Genomic DNA, 19,973 nt, shown 5'->3' on the forward strand with positions numbered 1-19,973 from the left:
CGTACGTGTGCTCACGCATCGGAGGTTGCATCCCAGGCATTCATCACTGTGCTGCGGACGTTGTAATGTTTTCGATCATTAATTGAGATTGATGAATGTGTTTTATTTGGCAAACTGAACGGATTCGCAGAAAGTCAATATCACGTCCAGCCTGTCGTCCTGGGACACGAGTAAGAAATTCGATTTACAGCAGGACTATTTGTTGTTATATTTTGCGAGGTGAGATTGGTTTTTTAATCTAATTTGAAATGAAACTAAAGCTTTTCGAAGCTTACGGTAAAAGCATATGCTTATTAGTTAGTAATCTATTGTAAGTGTTTTGACAAGAATAAAAACGCGCATTTGCTGAAAGTAACATCGTTCCAGAGATGTTTAAATTTCTATAAATTACACAGCACACCCAAAATACACATCACCTCATCGTTAGTTAATCAACCGAAATTGGTGCCACCGATTTAAAACACATTGCACAATATTGCGGCAACCAATCAGCACGAATCAAACCGCCGTTCATCAGCTTCTTCGTACGTTCCCGGCGACATGCAAGCGTCCAAGTCTCGCGTTCAAGTTGGCGAATGAAAAACTCATTACCACTTCATTTAAGGCTCGTTAAAATAGATCGCACATGGTGCCCCCTGGTCGAACGACTCCGTAACGGGCGCCTACCGGGCGAATCAAGTTAGTAGGCCCCCTGCCGTTGACCCTAATGATCGGGAAGTTTGTTTTATCGGCACGATTCCTCCCTGCGATAGCACGCCATCAATTGAAAACCGTTCTCATCAACCGATGGCTTTGATGTTTTCCCAGCTAGTTTCCTTTAGTGTTTGGCGTTTCGTATGGTGCCAATGTTTGTGCTCAGCGCGGCAAACAAAACACCCCATTCGTAATTCGCAAAGCACCATAAGAACCACATTACGCCATAACCAAACACCCACACCGGGCGCGATCAATGCACGGAACCACTTTCCAACCGTGAGCATTTTCCGCAGAGCTCGATCGTGTGACCAAACAAATCCACCGATTGGGAAAGGATTCGTGAAGAGCAGTGCCATCTCGCCAGAACGTCGTGATACGCTTAAACGAACAATCGAACGGTGCTTGGGTTGGTTTTTCATGAAAACAGAAACACGTGTGCTGGTGAAATCCGCTAGCAAATGAAAAACCACATTGGCAAATGCGCCCCGTAACGATCGAGCCTGCTCTTTGAAGTGATAGCTTTGTTTCATCTTTGTTGCAACCGAAAAAGTGGCAACATTTACAAAGCTAAAGAACTGTACGAGCAACAAGTTCACATCAGCATCATCCCGGCCAGGAGGCACTCAAAATTACGAACGAATGATGCCATCGATGCGAATCGCCAGCATGAGCCAAGCGTGGCCGGGATATGAATAACAAATTGAAACATAACATACCGAACGAAAGGTCAAAGCAAAGCTCGGATGATTTATTGATCTAGCAATTATTTGTGGTTGTATTTTTGGAGGCCCCTTTTTCAAAGGCACGATCAAGCATTGATCTTGCAGAGAGGTCCGCGAATTTTCCCTTTCGCACCCGCGCATGCGAATCGCTCGACTCAACCTGGAACAGCCAAATTAACGTTCAACCGGTTCGAAGAGAGCTAAGAACGGGTCAACATAACGCAAACCGGCACACGGTGTTTTCGCTATCCACCAACAGGACACGTTGCACAATGCTCCGCAAACGGGTTCTAAAAATAACACATTCAGAACGGGAACCTTCTTCTTGGGGACGCTGGGGACTCGCCTGGCCGGGGTGGGAGCGTGGGTGTGCTGATTTACGAAAGGGCGAAAGAAATTAATTCGCCGCCACCGAAGCAACCGAAGAGTGGCGAAGAAAGAGCGCGAAAAGCAAACCCGTTCTGATCCGTTGCAAACGAACAGAGAAACGAGCGATTAGCAAGCACGCGAAGCAGACACAACACACCAGACGACTGATGATCTCGTGGGGCAGGCAAAAAAGGATCCTTGAGCGGAGGAAACCCGGGACCTGATCGTGCAGGATTCGCAACCCTTTCGATGGAGTGAACGAAAACAAAAATCTCTCACACGCCCACAGCGGCCGCTGTTCTTTCTCCACCGAGACGAGGGCTTGTTTTGACACGGACTGACCTTTTTTCTTTTTTCATCTTTCCCCGTGCGGTGGCGTCGGCGAGAAAGGATTAAAGGCCCCCGACTTGGTGCGTCATCAAGCGACGAACGGCATCGCCGGTCAGGCGATCGAAAGGCGAACAACATCCAGCAGCCTGACGCGATATTAAACACACGCCTACCTTCGATAGCTGGGCAAGCGAACAGGGCGAATATATTTTATTCATCATTACCATCCTTCCCGGGAGCTGCGGCAACAGTGCGACCCTCCTGCCAGAATGCGTTTTGTTTTATTTGCAAGCGGTGGCGGGGTTTGCATAATTTTCCCATCAAAATCGATTTTCATCGGCGCTTCTCGCGTGCGTGATGCTACTAATCGGAGTAAATGTACTTTGTCTCGCTCCAAATATGCACTTTTTGCAAATAAGCTGGGGGCAGCGTATTTGCGGGCGTCATTTGAGTTAAGCAAATTGAGCCCAATTGGACACAACATCTTAATAACGCAACACTCTACACTTCTTGCTAGGATGCACGAAGGATTTTCAAAAAACTGCGACATCCTGAACAACCCCACCGTGTGCTGAAGCTACACCGCCAAACCGGTTCTGTGGCTGTAAGTCCCAGACTGCATATAACAGTACATAAGCAAGCTATGACAGTTCTTCGCCTACGCGCCATAGACGTGCTGTTTTGCCGACCTCTGAGTCACCATGACGACGACGACGATGATGCCCGTCGGCGATGCTCTTTAGCGTTATGCGCGGTTAAATTAAGCGGAAAAATCCGCAGATGAGAGCGTGTTCATGGTGTGGTGTGTCGGTTTTTCTTTTTTGAACGCACACCCTCCTCTCTTCCGAAGCGGCCACCACAGCATCGCAGAAGTGGTCTCTCGCGTTATGACACAGATATCAAGCAAATGATTGAGGATGCTTATGGTTTCTTCTTTTGCCCGGGCTGTAACCGGTGCAGAGCCCATAAGCGCACAGCCGCGGTGAGTCCTTTCCCTTCTTTAAGCACCACAGCAGGGCGAACGAGCGCGAGCAAGTGTGTGTGAGAGAGAGAGTGAGAGCTAAACTGAAACGAGGGAAGGAATAGGAATACGACACGCTAAAAGCCTTCAACTTTGTTGTTTCGTTGGGGTCGTCTTCTTGCTTCTCGCACCGTCGCGAATGCATTTTTCGCACTGACGAACGAAGCGCCTAGCTGAAAGGCACACCGACGGTGGTCGTCTACAGTTCTCGAGAAACAATTGGTAACGATTTTACGACCTTTTCTCCGTCCGATCGGACGTCCTGGAGATGATTCACTGAACCGGTTTTGAAGATTAATCTACAGCGGACTTGGGCATTATTCATTTTATTGCAAATCGCCTCAATCGAGTCTAAACACATTAACCACTTTATGGTTCTTGCTCTTATTATAATTGATTGATTGATAGAATTGATTGTAACTCATCACAATAAGAACCCTTAGAATATTTATCTGACAAACACACGGTAATAATTACTTCCCACTGCGCTCCGATGGTGACAAAAATATGGCAACGAACTGTAACGCCACCGTTTGCCCATTAATTCCCTTTTTCGTTTCGTTCGTCGGATTATCGCGAAAGATGCGTCCTCGAAGGCATCCGAAACCGTGGAGAACCCCGACGCTGCAGTCTCGTAAAAGTGCATTAATGCACATACAAACACTACGCCCGTGTCAACAGTGACGGAACCGAGCTCACAAATATGCTTGCTCTCGTCTTGTCGTTCTGCTTCCCGTCTCGCCGGCCATTCTGCCAGCTTTTCCACACCACAGCGCTTACTCGTTACGTTTGTCTGGTCGGCAAGATTCCGTGCTTGCCTCGGAGTATATTTGCGTGCATACCACCCAAAGGCACCCGCCAGCAAGGTCTCAAGCCTATCTCTTCCCATCGGAACTAGAGGTGCAATTTTCAGGCCACTTCCCGAGCCACTTTCCGGGAGACTCGAGTGGCCACCGAAGGGTGCGCGACTAATGAATCGTACGATGCGTGCCATTTTTTTTTTCTCTCGCGTCCCACCGTCCAACCGTCTGAGTTTGGTTGTTTCGCGTGTTCAAGGCCAACCTCATGGTTCGACCCAGCAAGAAACCGGGACCCTCGGCAACAGGATGAGCTCTCAAGTAACAGCGAGAGGGCAACAAAACCGCAGCCATCGCCGAATCGACGAAGCGTCCCAGACATGCGGGCCTTTTGGGAGGCGCGCGCGAAGACGTGTCGGGTGAATCCCGCTGATTAAACAAATTTTAAAACACAACCACCGACAAGCAAACTGCGTACACATACCAATTAGCCACCGTGGCCCATTCATAAGGCTCTCTCGCGGTTCATCACCATCATATCCCTCCCGAGGGCGCCCAGTAGTGGCGTGTCCGAATTCCTAATCGCTTGCGTATTAGGTGGCGGCGTCTTCACCTTGAACGTCTTTGCTCACACCCCCCTTAAGGGCTCCCCGGGCTTTCCATCGGACACACAGGGCCAGAGGCAAATTACAACCGAAACGTGCCGTGTCGTGTCCGACAACAGTGTTGCGGATGCCTGTGTTGGCTGTGAGCAAATTTGTTCGCGCCAACAAGAAACCAAATCGGCTCTCGAAACGCGATGGAAAGAGGGATGTGGGAGGTAAAGCGGCCCCCCAGGAGGGAGGGGGTAGGTAGGAAAAATGAATGAAAAACAAAACATGAAGCCCGAGAACATCCGTCGCCGTCGCAGCCAATGACATCACACGCACGCGTGTGTGCATGTCCTCTCTCGGCCACGATCGCAGGGGTGTATTATTCGTTTGATCGTTCTGCAGGGGTGGGATTCGAAAAAATGCAAACATAGCACACGGATCGCAAACATTGGTGCTGCTCGAACGGATTAATGCGCCGAGACGAGAACAAATCAACCCCTGGCAGGCTGGCTTCTCGGCGAAGGCGCATATCAATGCTGTTTGCCATTCGTCATTGTAGATGTTTTATGATTTCATTTACCCAGGAAGCGCAAGCCTTCGTGCGAAACAATCGCTAATGTTTCAGCAATCATTGCATGCATCGGTACGTAAATACTTGATCATCGCATTGATTATCCAATATCAAATAATGTAATAATTTACTTCATATTGGCACGGTATTTATTAAACCATTTTTGTTTTAAACTATTATCCAACCAAATTTTGTTACCAAAATACCCACATTGTATGTTTCTGTTTCAGCCAGGATAGCAAAGGGTTAATTCACAGTGCTAAAATTAGCAAAATTGAACTAATCGATAAAAAATACCATTCCCATGCAAAGAATATTCCGGTGCTGAGTACTAACAAAAAAAAATCATTTCAACGTTAATTCACTTCAACGATCATTCATTCATGTTAGTTTCCATCCTGGGCAATTTACTCGTCTATACAAAAAGTGCAATTTTTTACGAGCCCCTATATTGGTCCTTTTGTCCGTGTCAGTTACTTTATTTCCATTTGCTTCTTCAGCAAAGCGACCTCGACAGCTCTCGGCTCGTTTCGCACAAATTCCTTGTTCAAAATAATTGTTTTGGCAAGCTTCGCTCTTTTCGCCGAGGGGTTTTTGATACCTTTTCCACTCAGCTTATCATGTTCGGAGGCCGGGATCCTCGCCCCCCAACCGATCGACTCTACCTCCTCGCAACGATAGGCAGATATTTTCGCGCATGTTGCACAAACGTTGCATGTGTTTTGCATCTGTTCGGAATGTACACGAACACAGTGACATCGATCAAGCGTCCCATGCGCAGCGCACAGAAAGGCGCCCAACGGCAAGTCATCAACTTTTCACTTGCAGTGTGATGGGGAAGAGGGGAGTGTGATAAATAACAGCAAGACTTGGTGTTAAATGAAATTTGGTTACAGAAAACACCAACAGCTTAACAACATGTCTTAACCGTACTAAAGTGTGTGTTTTTGAACAAGCAAAATATTTTGCATTAATCAAAGTTAAACACCTCAAAGTAGTCCTATTTAATCTCAGACCGATCACTCCGGAACGGCTTAAAAAATGTATCCGGTCGTCTTTCACAACCTTTCACGTCTCTCAGACAGAATCAAAACATTTACAATGGGGTTTCATTTTCGTTCGAAAATATGATTCACACGTTCGCTCAAAACAGCAATCATAAAAAAAAGTGTCCCAACAACACTCGCCTCGTTCTCAACATGTGTCGTCAGGTCTCCCGAAACAGTATGGTGAACGCCAAAAATAAACGAAGCTTCTTTTGAATTCCTCTCCTACGCCTCTGTCCGTCTCTCACCGTCTCCCGTCAAACGGATGTTATCCTGACTCAACATAAATTAAAACACGTCAACCACGCCGCATCATGCGCTAAAGATGCCATCGTCTTCTGCAGCCATCGGGTTTGGCAATTTACACGACATTCTCCACCTCGCTTGCATGGTTCACCCTTACAACCGGTGCCTTGCTGCCTGCTAAAGATCACGATTGCGATGTTGAGAGCACTTCCCACAACACAGCGCTGAAATGCATCCCTTGTAAGCATTCCTACTTCCCTCGGTTGGGTAAAACCGATGATCGTCTAAGCACGCCGGTGTGCAAGCCTCGTGTGCCAAAAAGTGAACATCGCTTGCGGACGAATTTATACACGCATGTTTTGCGTTTCTTTTTACACCTACGATCAGCTCGCTGCAAAACTGGAGCTGATCGGCATTTCAGCCGGTTCTCGGGAGAAAAACAACGAAACAAATCCGGACAGAGAGCGAGAATTTCTCGTCTCAAATGACTAGGGAAACGCGGTTCACCCGCGGGATTATGCTACATTTTTAATCCACACACAAATAAACAGTCTGCCCTCCCAGGGAGTGAGAAAAGATACAGCCCGCCTCGCATCACCCTGCGTTGGGTATATGAGAAAGAAATAAACATAACACAACAAAAAACACGTTGTGTTCTGGAACGATTTTAACTCGCCCGAGGTGAGCTCCATTGCCAGGGATTGCCGTCCAAAATTGGATCGTGAGGATTTTTGCGTTTGTTTTTTAATCCAACCCACGATCCGCGATCGTGTAAAATGGAATCCACGAACAACTGGTTCATGTAGAGACCGAAAAATGTTACGAAATTCATAGAGCGTGTATGTCACTAGTGAGAGTTTCCTTCGCCGTGGAGCATTCTGTCGTATAAACGAATCATCAGCACTATCCAAACACACGCCACGGGAGGCCATTTTAGGTGGCGGCACAAAATTAATGTATCCCAATTCGTTACACTTCAAACATTCGATGAGAGAAAGTGCGATGATCTACGGGCTGCGCGTTACAATAAACGTTTCGCATCGACATCACCCACATCCAGAAGTGTCGATATTGCCGATGGAGCTGCCTGGTGTTTTGATCCGAGCTGCTCCGGGGTGTTAAGAATGCGCGAGTTAATTAGCACCCTCTTATGAATAACCCCCGTCCCGGGAAACGTCGTTTAAATCTGCTTTATCTTCATTGTGTCGAGGTCGGTCGAGCCTTTTAGCAGGTCCCAGGATTCCCAATGCAGTGCACTTTCGTTTTTCCGATCCCATGCGTCCTCCATCGGGAACGTGATCTCATGATCGCAGCCATTTGAAACAAAGAGAAGGCAACAGCACACCAACAAAAAACCGTACTGTGCCAAATCGAGGATCGTGCGGGGTGTTTGCAACAACGACGGCGCGTTTGGGTTTCTGCCGCAACTCCCATAAATAATGGGTCTGATGAGCGGTGAACGCTTCGTGGCGTGTGAAACTGTGCCATCCGGGAAAAAAGGGCATTCCCCGTAGAGGGCCGAGTTCGGGGGAAAACTTTCAGCACACCAACCGCGCCCATATGCGCGCTCGATGACGAACCGAACCAGAGACACAGCACACATTCTTCCGCGCAGTGACAGAAAAATAAATCGTGCGCTTGGCGCTTCGGCGAAAATGAGTGCCGAATGTCCCATGACATCATCGTGAAAGGCTCTCAATCGCCTTCCCAAAGGGAGACGTGATGACGTGATTGCCTTCTCCTAGATGTGTTGGAGAAGTGTATCAAGTTTGGTATTTGTAACATTTTTTCATAGTTACTTTCGCAAAACAATCTCAAACGCTTTCACTCGATTGAGCCGTTTTAAACTATAGAAGAGAAACATTTAAGTGCCAAAACTCAATGCATTCTAGAACGCTGTGTATTACCAATGAAAAAATAGCTTCCATCAAGATGAAATCTAAATATATATATAACTGAAAACATACATTTACAAATCATATGCTAAAAAATAGCAATTTGCAGTTAACTGATTTACAACACAAACATTCCACATAGTTCGAAGCTAATACAAGTGGTTCATATTAGTTCTCATAAGTCATCGGCCACACATGACGACCGAAAATGATGCAATATTAAACGGGCACGCCGCGACTAAGCTTCTCACAGGTTTAAAATTTTAGTAATCATTCATCATGCTTCGCAATCGACCTTTTAAGCGCCAGTTCTGTTCCGACCCCATAAACAATCTACCAGCGGTGTGGCGATGAATTTAGCCATTAGGTCATCGGCCAACATGCCGACTGCAGCTTAAATCAATATTTTCTTCTTCTGCACCCACGGGCAGCTGGCCCGATCGCAACTGTTTTTCTGCACCAGAACACACATCATGCAACCGTCTCTGCAACCGAGCTGAGCGGGTTTTGCTTGCGCTCGTACTAATAAACAAATGACCAGTTTGCTTCGAACCGATTTCCCTGGTAATGGCGAAGGAGACATGTCGGAAACCCTAGGTCCAAAATTCGAACCAAGCATACACACCCCGACGACGTGGTGCGATATTTGTTGGCTTGCCTGGCTGCTGAGGCCTCTCGGAACGCAATCTGCGCTAACCCATTCGGGCGTTTCGGGCGTTGTTTTGTTTCACGTTCCCCCTTTTGCAGCCCTGGTCTGCTGACGAAAATGTCAGCCGAGGAAAACGACGATCGATACGCCGTGCTCCAGTCGAAACCATCAGTTCAAATGATGCATTGACACCGACACCAGTTTTCTGACTCGTCATTGGCTCCAAAACTGCTCGGTGCGTTCTGCATTTTTCGTGTTCTTGTTTTGTATCATAAAACGCTTCACTCACAAAGAGAGAGAAAAAAAGGGAAATCCCACGAGACGATCACAAGCAAATAAAACTGCAACGGCACTGCACTGGCTTGTTGAAACGGGAGGATTCAACGCGGCCCAGCCAGCCTGTTGATTTATGTTGCAGTTGTAAATATTCCTTTTTTGGGAGACGAGCCCTTTCCAAACTCCCCCAACCGCGCTGCAGTTTGCCAGAGATGCGCGAGAGCTAAATTATTGTCATTAATTTTATCGCTCCGCGCATTGTGTCGTCGGGACGCGCTCGTTAATGAACGATCTGGACTGTGGGCCGCTCCTTTACGACAGACTCCATATTTTTTTACATTGTTACAAGCGCAGTGTGGCCACGACTCAACCGAAGCATCCGGCTGTGGTTGACGTAAGCCATGACTCAACATGCGCCGGGTCGATCGCTCTCCACCAAATGCAAACTGTAACAGTGCGATCTCACTCCAGGCGGTTCTGGCGATGGGCGTGTAATTGTGCTGCTATGCTGAGCATGAGGCAGTCTGCAGCATAAAAAAATATGCATGCGCATGCTTTTTGCTGCTCCAATCTGGCCCCATAGGGAAGAGAAAGTAAACCGGTTGGTTAGACCGGCAGATTGGCCATGTTCCAGAGCTCTATGCACCGTGCGTGGCTGGGTGCAGCCTTCAAATGCTAATCCACCGGTGGGTCGGGCGCGATTTAATTTTACGCTGCATTATAAGCATATTTGCATGTGAAACAATCGTAGGTTTGCCGTTTAGCGGCGAAGACAATCGACACACGTCCGACGGTTCGATATATGGCGTTGATTGATGGTTCGCCAGCCACACGGTCATGGCTCGAATCGTGATCCATCAATCGTGATGTCGATAGTGTGGCGTGGCGAAAATTAGTGCCGAGGGGCAAAGCAAGAATTTTTACATTTCTCTTCGCATCATAGGAATATTAACATCACATTCATAGGTTGGATTTTTTTTGGCACGAATCTACCACACCCTTGAACACGAACGTCTTGGGGAGTTTCATTACTTGACTCTCCATTTCAGACCCGCCGCTCGACAATCTGACCCGCATAAACAAAACCAAAAGGAAACGAAACGCATCTTCCACGCGAGTCCCGTTTTCCTAGCCATTGCGTAAGACATGATTGAATAATTAATTCTTACGAGCTAGTAAACAATCCCAGCGAGAAGAAAAAAAAACGCCAATAATACGCTGATAACAATCTAATTGACCGAGGTCAATTGTGGACGCGCGTTTGAAGCAATCAGCTGGACCCTCAGGGCCCAATGGAATCCATTCCCGGTCATGGTTTTATATGCTGTTTTGTCACGCTCCGCCGTCGGAAAACAATTTTCCGACCGATTTTCCCCACAACCACAAAATGAAGCACCGTCAGGAGAAGAGAACGCGCCAATTGGCGGCATCGATTGTATCAATCTAATCGGGCCCACCCGTGACACTCGTTTTGGGGGACCTCTAGGGGAATCGATCGGTCTCGACCCAACGCTCTCTCTCGGGAGGAGTTTGATCCCGAGCACAGTGAAGGAATCATAAAAGGCGGCGGTACCGTTCCAGCAGCACAGCCTCAAGTCTCGGGTTACGGATGGCAACTCCCTTCGTACGTTCGGATGAACGGAGCCGGTTTTCAGCGCACCCTAGACGCTGTGCTCCGGTGCTGTTGCATCGCCAAAGCTGCACCCTTAACCGATGAAACTCACCCTTCATCCCCTAGGCGGCGATGATTTAGCCCCCGGAACCAAAAACACCGAAGCCCACCGATCCGCTCGGCGCGGATGGAGACGATAATCTACTTTATCAGCGGTCCGAAACCAGAAAATTAATTGATTCTCACCGCCAGGGAACGAGCGGAACGTGCCGACGTACATACGACATGAGAGGGCGAACATTCGGGATCGAACTTCATCTCGACCTGTCTTCGGTCGACAACGGTGAACTGACACCGTGGTCCCGGTCGGTTTATAGCCCTCTGGGGCGGTGTATGCGTCAAAACATGAGTCGGTTTGCATCCCCGACCGGTCTCGCAGGCTCGGGTTCGACAAAAACGAACACAAACAATACAAACAATTTTCCATGCACGCCCGCTCGGAAAAATGGAACAAGGGAAAGCACCGACTGGCGTTCCGACGTTAATCCATCTTCCGGGCGAAATGAAACAACAAAAAAAGCGAAGTAAAATCAGGCAAGGTAGAAAAAAGGTTCATCTATCACCGTAAAGCCACCGAGTGCGGTAGCTGCAATTATTAAGGAAACAATCTGGCAGCAACTTCTCCGTCGAGTTGTTCTCTGATTCATTGCGCGGCATGATTAATGGCCCAAACTGGACGAGAACAAAGTTGTCAAAGTGTTCGAGTGTGTCGTGGCTTGTGAGATTATGAGCGGTGACGTGGATGCGGGGTGGATTTCGTAACATTTATGCAATAATGAAACGAAACACTTACACCGGAAACAGTACTGGCGTCATCAGAGCTATCCTGTCTAAACCGATATGATTGGACAGTAAGGAATTGTCGTAGTGAATAACATATACCTATATGAAAATAGGCTGTCCATATTTTAATATGCTTACAACGAAAGACGAATTCTATAACATAACACAACAAATCAAACAAATTCAATATCAAAATATAAATGAGTACGAGTAAAAAAATTACTAAAAAATACTTATTTGAGGTAAATCATTTCTTATCGATAAAAAAAATATAAGATTTTATATAGTTTATTACGAATAGACAAGGATTATGCAAGGATTAGATAGTAACAAACTTTTACTTATGATTACATAAAAACTGTTCGATCAGAGCTTATAAAAATATCGTTTTACTATATTTTTTTCGTGCATGACAATTCAATACTTCTATCATTTCTCAGAATTCCTACTCCCACCAGCTCACTACACACCTGCGAGAGTGTTCAACGAAACGACGAACCTGTGTTGATAAGAATAATACAAGGCTACGAAGAAGGAAGCATGACGTCAGCATAAAAAAACTTATTTCCTCAAGCAGTGTGGTCCGCCGGCAAATAGCAACTAAAAGGTCCCCCCAGCGCAAAGATAAATAAACAACTCCCCAGTCTGTTTGGTCTGCGATGGCTCGCCCGTTCGTAAATTCGATCACGGAATGCAAATGTCCCACCACAATCCGATTGCCGGACGAGATCACGAGCGAAATAGACCGTCGAAATGCCTTCTATTAAACGGATTCGACGATCAAGCATGCTTACGAAACTGCCATACCCTAAGCAATCGCACCGTGAGGAAGGAGTCTCAGCAGCTCAATCACCGCAGCATCAGCACGGATCAACAAGTGCAACTGCATCAAGCTGTCGCTGCAACAAACAACACCTACAAATAACATGACAACTGCGGGGAAACCACGCGCCCTCTGCCCGAAAAAAGGGGTACAACATAAAAGGCTCAAATTAATCGCGTCTAATTATGTTGCCTAATTTATCGGCAGTCTGTGCATAAATTAGAACCACGCAGCACGCACAAACGCCTCCGGATCGGGCGGCAAACGTGGCCCTGCCACTTAAAAAAGGCTGCCCTTTGAAGCGCACGATTTTTCGTTCATTTGTTTGCCACCATCCTATCCTCCCCTTTCTACTGTCGCCTTTCGGTTGCGCTTGGCTGTCACGGTGGTAATAAATTCGAGTTAGAGCCCCGTAATCGAAACGGTCGGCCGGAATGAGTGATGGCTAGCGAGGCTCTCCGGGATGTGACTGGGAAATGGGTGCATAAACTTTGGCTGCCTTTCAATTTCGATCCGACCGAATCGACGTCACATCAGTTGTTATTTTTTTTTGGGAAGCGAACTAGCACCGCCGCGACTGGGGATGGGAAATATAATCGTTTTAAAAATACAACCCCATTTATTCGTGCTCAGCCGTATCTGCTTGCCCACGCGTAGGTGGATACCGTTGGAAGCTGCGAGTCATTGGACAAGGGGATGAAGAAGCCCGAAATCAAGAAGCAAACAATATACGTTTATGCGTACAACCAATGCAACCCCCCTGTACCTGAAATGTGCATACAAAATAAACAATTAAACTCGTAAAAGCAGCAAGAGCTCTCCTCTGCGTGATTCATACAAAAATCCGACATACAACCATTAAACAGTCATCCACCAGCAGGCCGACTCAGACTAAGAAAAAGTTTCCCAACAAACCGTAAAACGGACCATTTCTTCCCAACAACCAACGCAACACTGGCACTGAGAAATATCATCCTGCTCGGCAGCAAAAAAATCGGCCTAATCCGTCAAAATGGCCCGCAAATAAGACGCAACGTCCAATAAAACCAGCCCAAGCATAAATGTCTAACTGGCTCGTCTGCCGTCCAGTACTACGCGCTCGCCGGCGTAATTTAGGAGGAGCGATTATAAAAAAATTCATCATAATACACATCCGCCGTCCTGCCGGCTGGCTGGGTTTAAATGTTCGTTAAGCTGCGAGAAAAAAAAAGGGAAAAGGGGAAAAGAATTCGCGAGAAGACAAGCCGCCCAGACGCAACCACCCCGCCCAGGAAGGCAAATTAGGAAAAATTAGACACGAAATAAAACGAGAGAGAAAAAAATCTAATTATCTGTTGAATAATTCATCGCGTGCCAAAAGATGGGAACCACACAATGCAGAGGATTCGCAGGGATTTCAGTGGGCACAAGGGAAAGCCATCAAAATTTGGTGCAACTTGCTGATGTTGTACGAAGGTTTCCTTAGCCGTGTTAAATTTTGCTTCATCTCACCTGTCGATTTTGGGAGATAAGCTTTGCTCAACGCGACGATAAACACGGGTGAGTTATATCGTTTTGTTCGAACAAGCAACCTGAAACTAGAAGGAACGAAGCTGCTGGCCACTTTCGCCCACCAAACAACCCCTCCGAGAAGCGACCAAAGAACGGGCTGGATGCCATTACGGTCAAGGCGATCCAGCCTTCGAAGGAGAGTAGGGAGATGAAACAAAAAAAGAAAAAGAAACTCTCCACACAAATGGTCAAACTGCGGCCAAATCTATCCAATCCTCCTACATCCGATCGCATCTCAGCCACGAACGCGACACATAACGCTGCGGCGGTGGGTGAAAATGATTTCAGTTTTCATTCAATAAATTACTCGGAATTTCATTAGCGCTTATATATATCTCTCTAAAATTAAGCTCTGTGACATCATCATTGACATTAAACCGGGCAATCTATTGAATCAAAGATCTCTTCCATTATACGAGGCAGGAAACATATGTTTATGTCGTTTTGATATTCACTTAATACAACGGATACGCCTTTAAGTTTGGAGGTTAAATTTTAACTGCAACAGACTTGAATAATTTTTCTCCACTCGAACGCCAAATCGGAATCGGAACGCATCATTCTGCCATCACCAGGTCCTACGCCATTGTACGACGACCACGAACCACACAGTGGCGGCATCAGCCTTCCTTAAGCGGATCAGCGCTGTTTCATAAATTAGCAAAGTGTGAAAGATGTTAATTATTGGCGGTCCTTTTTGGCTGGTCTGACCAGTGGCTGGCATTGTTCAGCGGCGTTCGTCTAATTTTACTAATCTTTCCCATATGGCCAGGTGGGGTCTATTTTTGGGGAGGAAATGTAAACTAAATCTGCAACAGACTTTTCTCCGGCTCAACCGCACCGACTGGCCGGAATTAAAAACTTATCTCGCCGGTTTTTATGGTTGTTTAAATTAATCATCACTCTCTGCAGCACAGATAAAATGTTTACTACGAACATCGCAGCGGTGCAAGCGGAGATTTTTGCTACACGCTTCCTTAAATTATGCACGCGCTAATGACTTAGCTCAAACATGGTGTCAGAATTTTGAAACGTGAAATAAACAATGTAAGGAGGAAGGTCAAAATATTGTACTGATTTTTTTAAATAAAAATTTGTTACGCATTGTTACCGTTCTTAACTAACAAGTATCGTTGTTTAACTGATAAACTGTTAAAAGCATAGAATTGAAATACAATCAAGAACTCAAGAACATGTCAACACTCAAATTTTTATCAACATTCTCATGTCCCAAGCTATGCTTGTATTATAAACACACGCAACAAAGGGTTGACAAAAATCGCCTCGACCTTAAATTTTGCTCTTTGTAAAGAACCGGTCGACGTAAGAAATTATTTATGAAACCCATGCCAAAAACTGCCCTTGCCCAAGCCGAATCGGTAAGGTATGTTAATTTTTCTCAGCCCGTCATTCGCCGAGATTGGCACGCATTTTCATTTCCATATGGTTCCGTCGCATGTCTATGCAAACAGACGGCAGAATATGTTATCCATTACAGCTACAAAAAAGCACAATTGATTCATTCGAGCGATCAGCAATCTGCAGACACAATCGTATTGGAAATCATTCCAACGGAGCCCACTCAAACAGCTGTTCCATTACTCAATCGCCTAGAAGGGAACGCGACATGAATGCACCAACAATGTACCACCACCGGCGAATGATAAACAATTCCAACGATGCTCGAAACCGTAAAGCCCCTCTTAAAGTCGAACAAGTGCTGCCCGAGGGCCGTTCGCAAGACATGTATGATTAGGTTGTTTGGATTACCATTCAACGAGAACTGTTTGAATCATGTTTCGAATGGCGCGCACTTACAATCGTGAGTACAAGCAGCGTGACTGGTGTAAGATTTCTGAGAATTTCCTATACCACATTCCGTCATCTTTCCGCTACTAGAGTATGACATAATTTTATTTTCGAAACCAATTCGAGCGTTTTACGGAAACACCAGCGATAGTAATAAAACGTTCAATCATTCGCCCGCCCGGCTTCGTTCTCCACCATCGCAACAGGGCGCACACACATCAACCACGCACCCATTAAGCCCTTTTCTGGCGAAAAGGCGCCAAAAAATGTCACTTCTCGAGTGCGTCACAATCGAACGAATTGATTGGCACCCTGTCTGGACGGACCACACCGCATGGTTCGCTTCCGTGGCCGACACCGGCGGGAAAACGGCCGGTAATAATATGATAATTAAGCGATCGGTTACGCGATGAAATGAAAGACACCGCGACTCCGAAAGGCCACGGCCAGCTGCTGTTGAAGCAGTGAAACTTAACCACCACACGCGACTAGCGCCAAACGCAGCTCGCGCCTGGAGTTGGCCGGACCGGGGCCTTAGGCCACCATTTGGGCGACCTATCCGGAGTGTCCGAATAAGGCACGAATAAATGGCCAGTTGGATTTTGTGTGAGCGCCTGTCGCCGACGCAAGCGATGAGGATTGCTCTCGGTTTTTTTTCTGCCCTTGTCCAGTGCTCGTGGTGTGAAACGCACCAAATAAGGGTGCACCCGTGTCGTGAAGAGTGTCGTTCCCCCATCCCACGTGGCGATCCCTCGAAGGGGTCAATTGGGGCGAGTTTTGAATGCTAAATCGTGCATCTTTGGTACCACGCGCTTTGATCCGGTTGGTTCAATCTCGCTGACGCTACTTTCGCTGGCGACTGATCGCTTACCGCTAGCACACTCGCGTTGAACTAGTTCGATTCCACGTAGGAAGCTGCGTGGAAGGGCTTTTATACCCCTTTTCGCTTGACCATCAGCTCGCTCGCAACCGCACGGCCCTTACGGTACGGCGATGACCTCGGGGATCGGTCCGAAGAAACCTTATCCTTGAGGCATCTCGAATTCCTTGGCTCTCGCATTGCTTCACCGGATTGGATTGGCGGCCAGGCGTCGCACCACAAAACCACAGCCAGATGCAGACGAATTCGTGCGAACGCTCGGCTCGGCGGAAGAATCCGTCCGGGTTTTGTCAGTAGGGCCGGGTCCAAGAGATCCGGGGTGGAGAGAGTGTTAATTGAAAACAGGTTCTGTGCTGGCGCTCTCCGAAACTGTTGGGGGGGTTTTTAGCAAAACAAAATCAAACGGACTACTGCGCCCCGAGAGAAGTCCACCGAGGGTGACGCTGTTTCGGTGCCATGCGGCAATAAAACGCTGGGCCAAGAAAATGGGTATTTTGGGGTGTGTGTCTTGCCCTTCAGACATTGCTTCCCAACTACAAAGGCGGGTTTGCAGACATTCCAGCTGCGAAACGCAAACTCATCCGCAGCGAAATGCATCCAAAGGTGAACGGTTTTTAGTGGAGTCACTTGTGCTCTTTGCGGTTACCAGCATTGCGAGCCTTACAACGACGGGACCATCTTTTACGATGATTTAAAGGTTTATAACCTCCGATGGCTTGTAGCAATTTAAATTTCATGGCAACGTATTATTAGCCTTCGAACAGGCTGTTTAAAACATGGTTCTAGCATGGTTCTAAGGAAATGCTAATTATAACAAATTTGACGGTTTTTTATTGAACCTGTAGGACATTCACAAAACAATGCAAACGATTGCATGTAACTCGCAGCAATCTGTTAAAAACATTTAAGAAACCCTCAAAATATTTCTTCAGAGCTACTGACATTATTTCGGGCTCCAAATTTCAGTCAGTGCATCGCTGTACAAATTCTTGATTTTGTAAACGAGGAAGTATTAATCCAACACATTGCAATCGAGCACACAGCTTTCTGGTAAGCCTAGCTTAATGTAGGAAACCCACAAGTGTGCCTAAGCTGCACCGAACAAAAACGCACCTAACGCCTAAAGTGACGCCCGCCATGCTTTATCTTCGCCACGGTACGGACCTCTTATCGAGACCCGAGACGCGCGATACGAAAGGCATGCAGGTGTGTGTTTGCGTGTGTGTACGCGCTTCCTCTTCTGGACGAGTTACATCATCCACAAAATTGTGCACCAAAGGCGTGCGGGCTTCGCTTATCAACAAGTTCGTCGTCACCAGCGCGGGCAGTTGGTACAATCTGTAGTGTATTTTTTAATCAAGATCGTAGCGCCGAAGTGCTGGGGCCAAACATCGCGAAGAAACACAACCTGGGCAGGCGATGGGGTCACCAAATTGGATCACCTCGGTAAGCGATCGCTGTGTGGCACCCTTCGGTGTGCATTGTTGCATCGGCCCTTAAGCCCTTATGGAGCGCTGGTACAGCCACTCTCGAGACCCGTGGAGAGCCACTGGCAGATGGAAGGCATGGCCTCCCTGATAACCTTTTTTTTCTTGCTTTTTAACGCTCCCACTTGTTCTCGAGCCTTTTCCACAAAGATTCTCATTCTAACGCACGAGTGAGGCCGGGGACGTGTAGTACTCCAAATCCAGCACCAGCTCGCCAGCAAGTGCGACGAGGCCACGCGGTCCCTCCCATTCCCGCGACCCACTTCAACCCACTTCTGTCAACATTGGGCAGCACTGTTTGCTTTTCCGCGAGTGTCGCGACACGCACTGTGCGTTCCCGCATTCGCGTTCCTTCCGAACACGCCCAGGCACTTACCTCGCTCTGCACAACGGTCGGTAGCTGGCGGGTTGCATCCGTTCCGAGTGTGACGAGCAGGGGCAGCAACAGCAGCAGCAGCAGCTTCGCCACTACCACCCGCTGGCCGGACCTGTTGGCCGCCATTGCGCCAGGCGGCGGCAAACTGATCGCTTTCGCGCAGGTCGCCCGCTGCAACAACAGGCTGGAACAACTGGTCGGGATGTGGTACGACGTTAAAGGCACACGAACAGACACACACAAACACACACACAAGGACAGAACCACTAGCACTCCGTCCTGTTAAGCGCGCTACTCACACGAGCAACGTTTGTATCGCGATCACCATGCACCAGGGCACTGTCACTAGGGAATAGGAAGAAACAATTGAACCGAGGCCTTCTAGGATGTTCGATGACTACAAACGGCAAGTCGAGACGAGCAAAGAACCATCCTAATACCAAAGCCTGCTGGGAGAGTATCCTCAGATGGGCCTTATTTCAAATCGCATCCCGACCCAAATTATCTCAAATATGGTGAACCGGAAGGTGCAAGCAAATGGGGGCGTATACATCAACACCACGATGGTAAATATTGTCAACCAACAAAAACAATTATGCAACAAAAAAAAAGCTATTCCATGATTGAACGAGATGGGTCGCTTTGGCCCTCCTTCGAATCATTTTTATCGCATTCCCGTGCCAGGTAAGATGAGTAGTCCGGTTCGATCCACGCGATAAGACCCAAGAAGGCCTCAGATTTTGGGAGCAGTCTCCTCCCTCGCAATTCCTCTTTCCATTTCATCCATTTCCCGACCATCGCCCAACCAGCACGCACACGCACTAAACCCAGCCGAAATTTCCCCGTTGTCTTCTAATTTTGGGCCCCTATTATCGTACACGGATGCGCGCGCTCGCATATGTGTGTGTGTGATTTTTTTCTCTCCGGTCTGTTCGATCAGGGGGTTGGTATGCTGCTTTATCGCACGTTGTCAGCGGAAAACTATTCTCACGGTCCCAGACAATGCGTCGGGATGAGCGACTAGCAACAGCACACATACACACGGGGTTGCTAATGGGTGTCACGAGGCGAGGACGATCGCGAAAGCGTGATCATCTGCTCACAACATAAGATGTCCATAGCGCGATCGCGATTCTGCCGACAGCCGGTGTCTGGTTCGTGGGGGTCGAAGGAGAAGAAGGACCCGCAAGACGATGGGAAGTGGACACCGGCGCACAAGACCACGCTATCACCCGCGCACCGGCCGCGTGACGCCACGGCGCCGAATCCCATCGTCTTCCAAATCCCTACCCATCGCGCTCCCCTCACGCAGGGATAAAAATACACTCTCGCACGCGCACGCACAGACACCACGGGCAGGGGGGGTTGGTTGGTTGCCGGT

General features: G+C 47.6%; 1 protein-coding gene across 1 annotated transcript in view; it reads right to left on the bottom strand.

The window, feature by feature from the left end:
* LOC128722247 (basement membrane-specific heparan sulfate proteoglycan core protein) overlaps nucleotides 1-18,728 on the bottom strand; it is a 90,133-nt gene extending 71,405 nt beyond the window's left edge. The window contains exon 1 of the mRNA XM_053816092.1: nucleotides 18,593-18,728. Coding sequence (XP_053672067.1) covers nucleotides 18,593-18,718 — 126 coding nt within the window. The 5' untranslated portion in view covers nucleotides 18,719-18,728. The remainder of the gene's footprint in view (nucleotides 1-18,592) is intronic.
* Between the last annotated feature and the right edge of the window lie 1,245 nt (nucleotides 18,729-19,973).

The sequence above is a fragment of the Anopheles nili genome, chromosome 2 (genome assembly GCF_943737925.1).
Source record: "Anopheles nili chromosome 2, idAnoNiliSN_F5_01, whole genome shotgun sequence".
Taxonomy (NCBI): domain Eukaryota; kingdom Metazoa; phylum Arthropoda; class Insecta; order Diptera; family Culicidae; genus Anopheles; species Anopheles nili.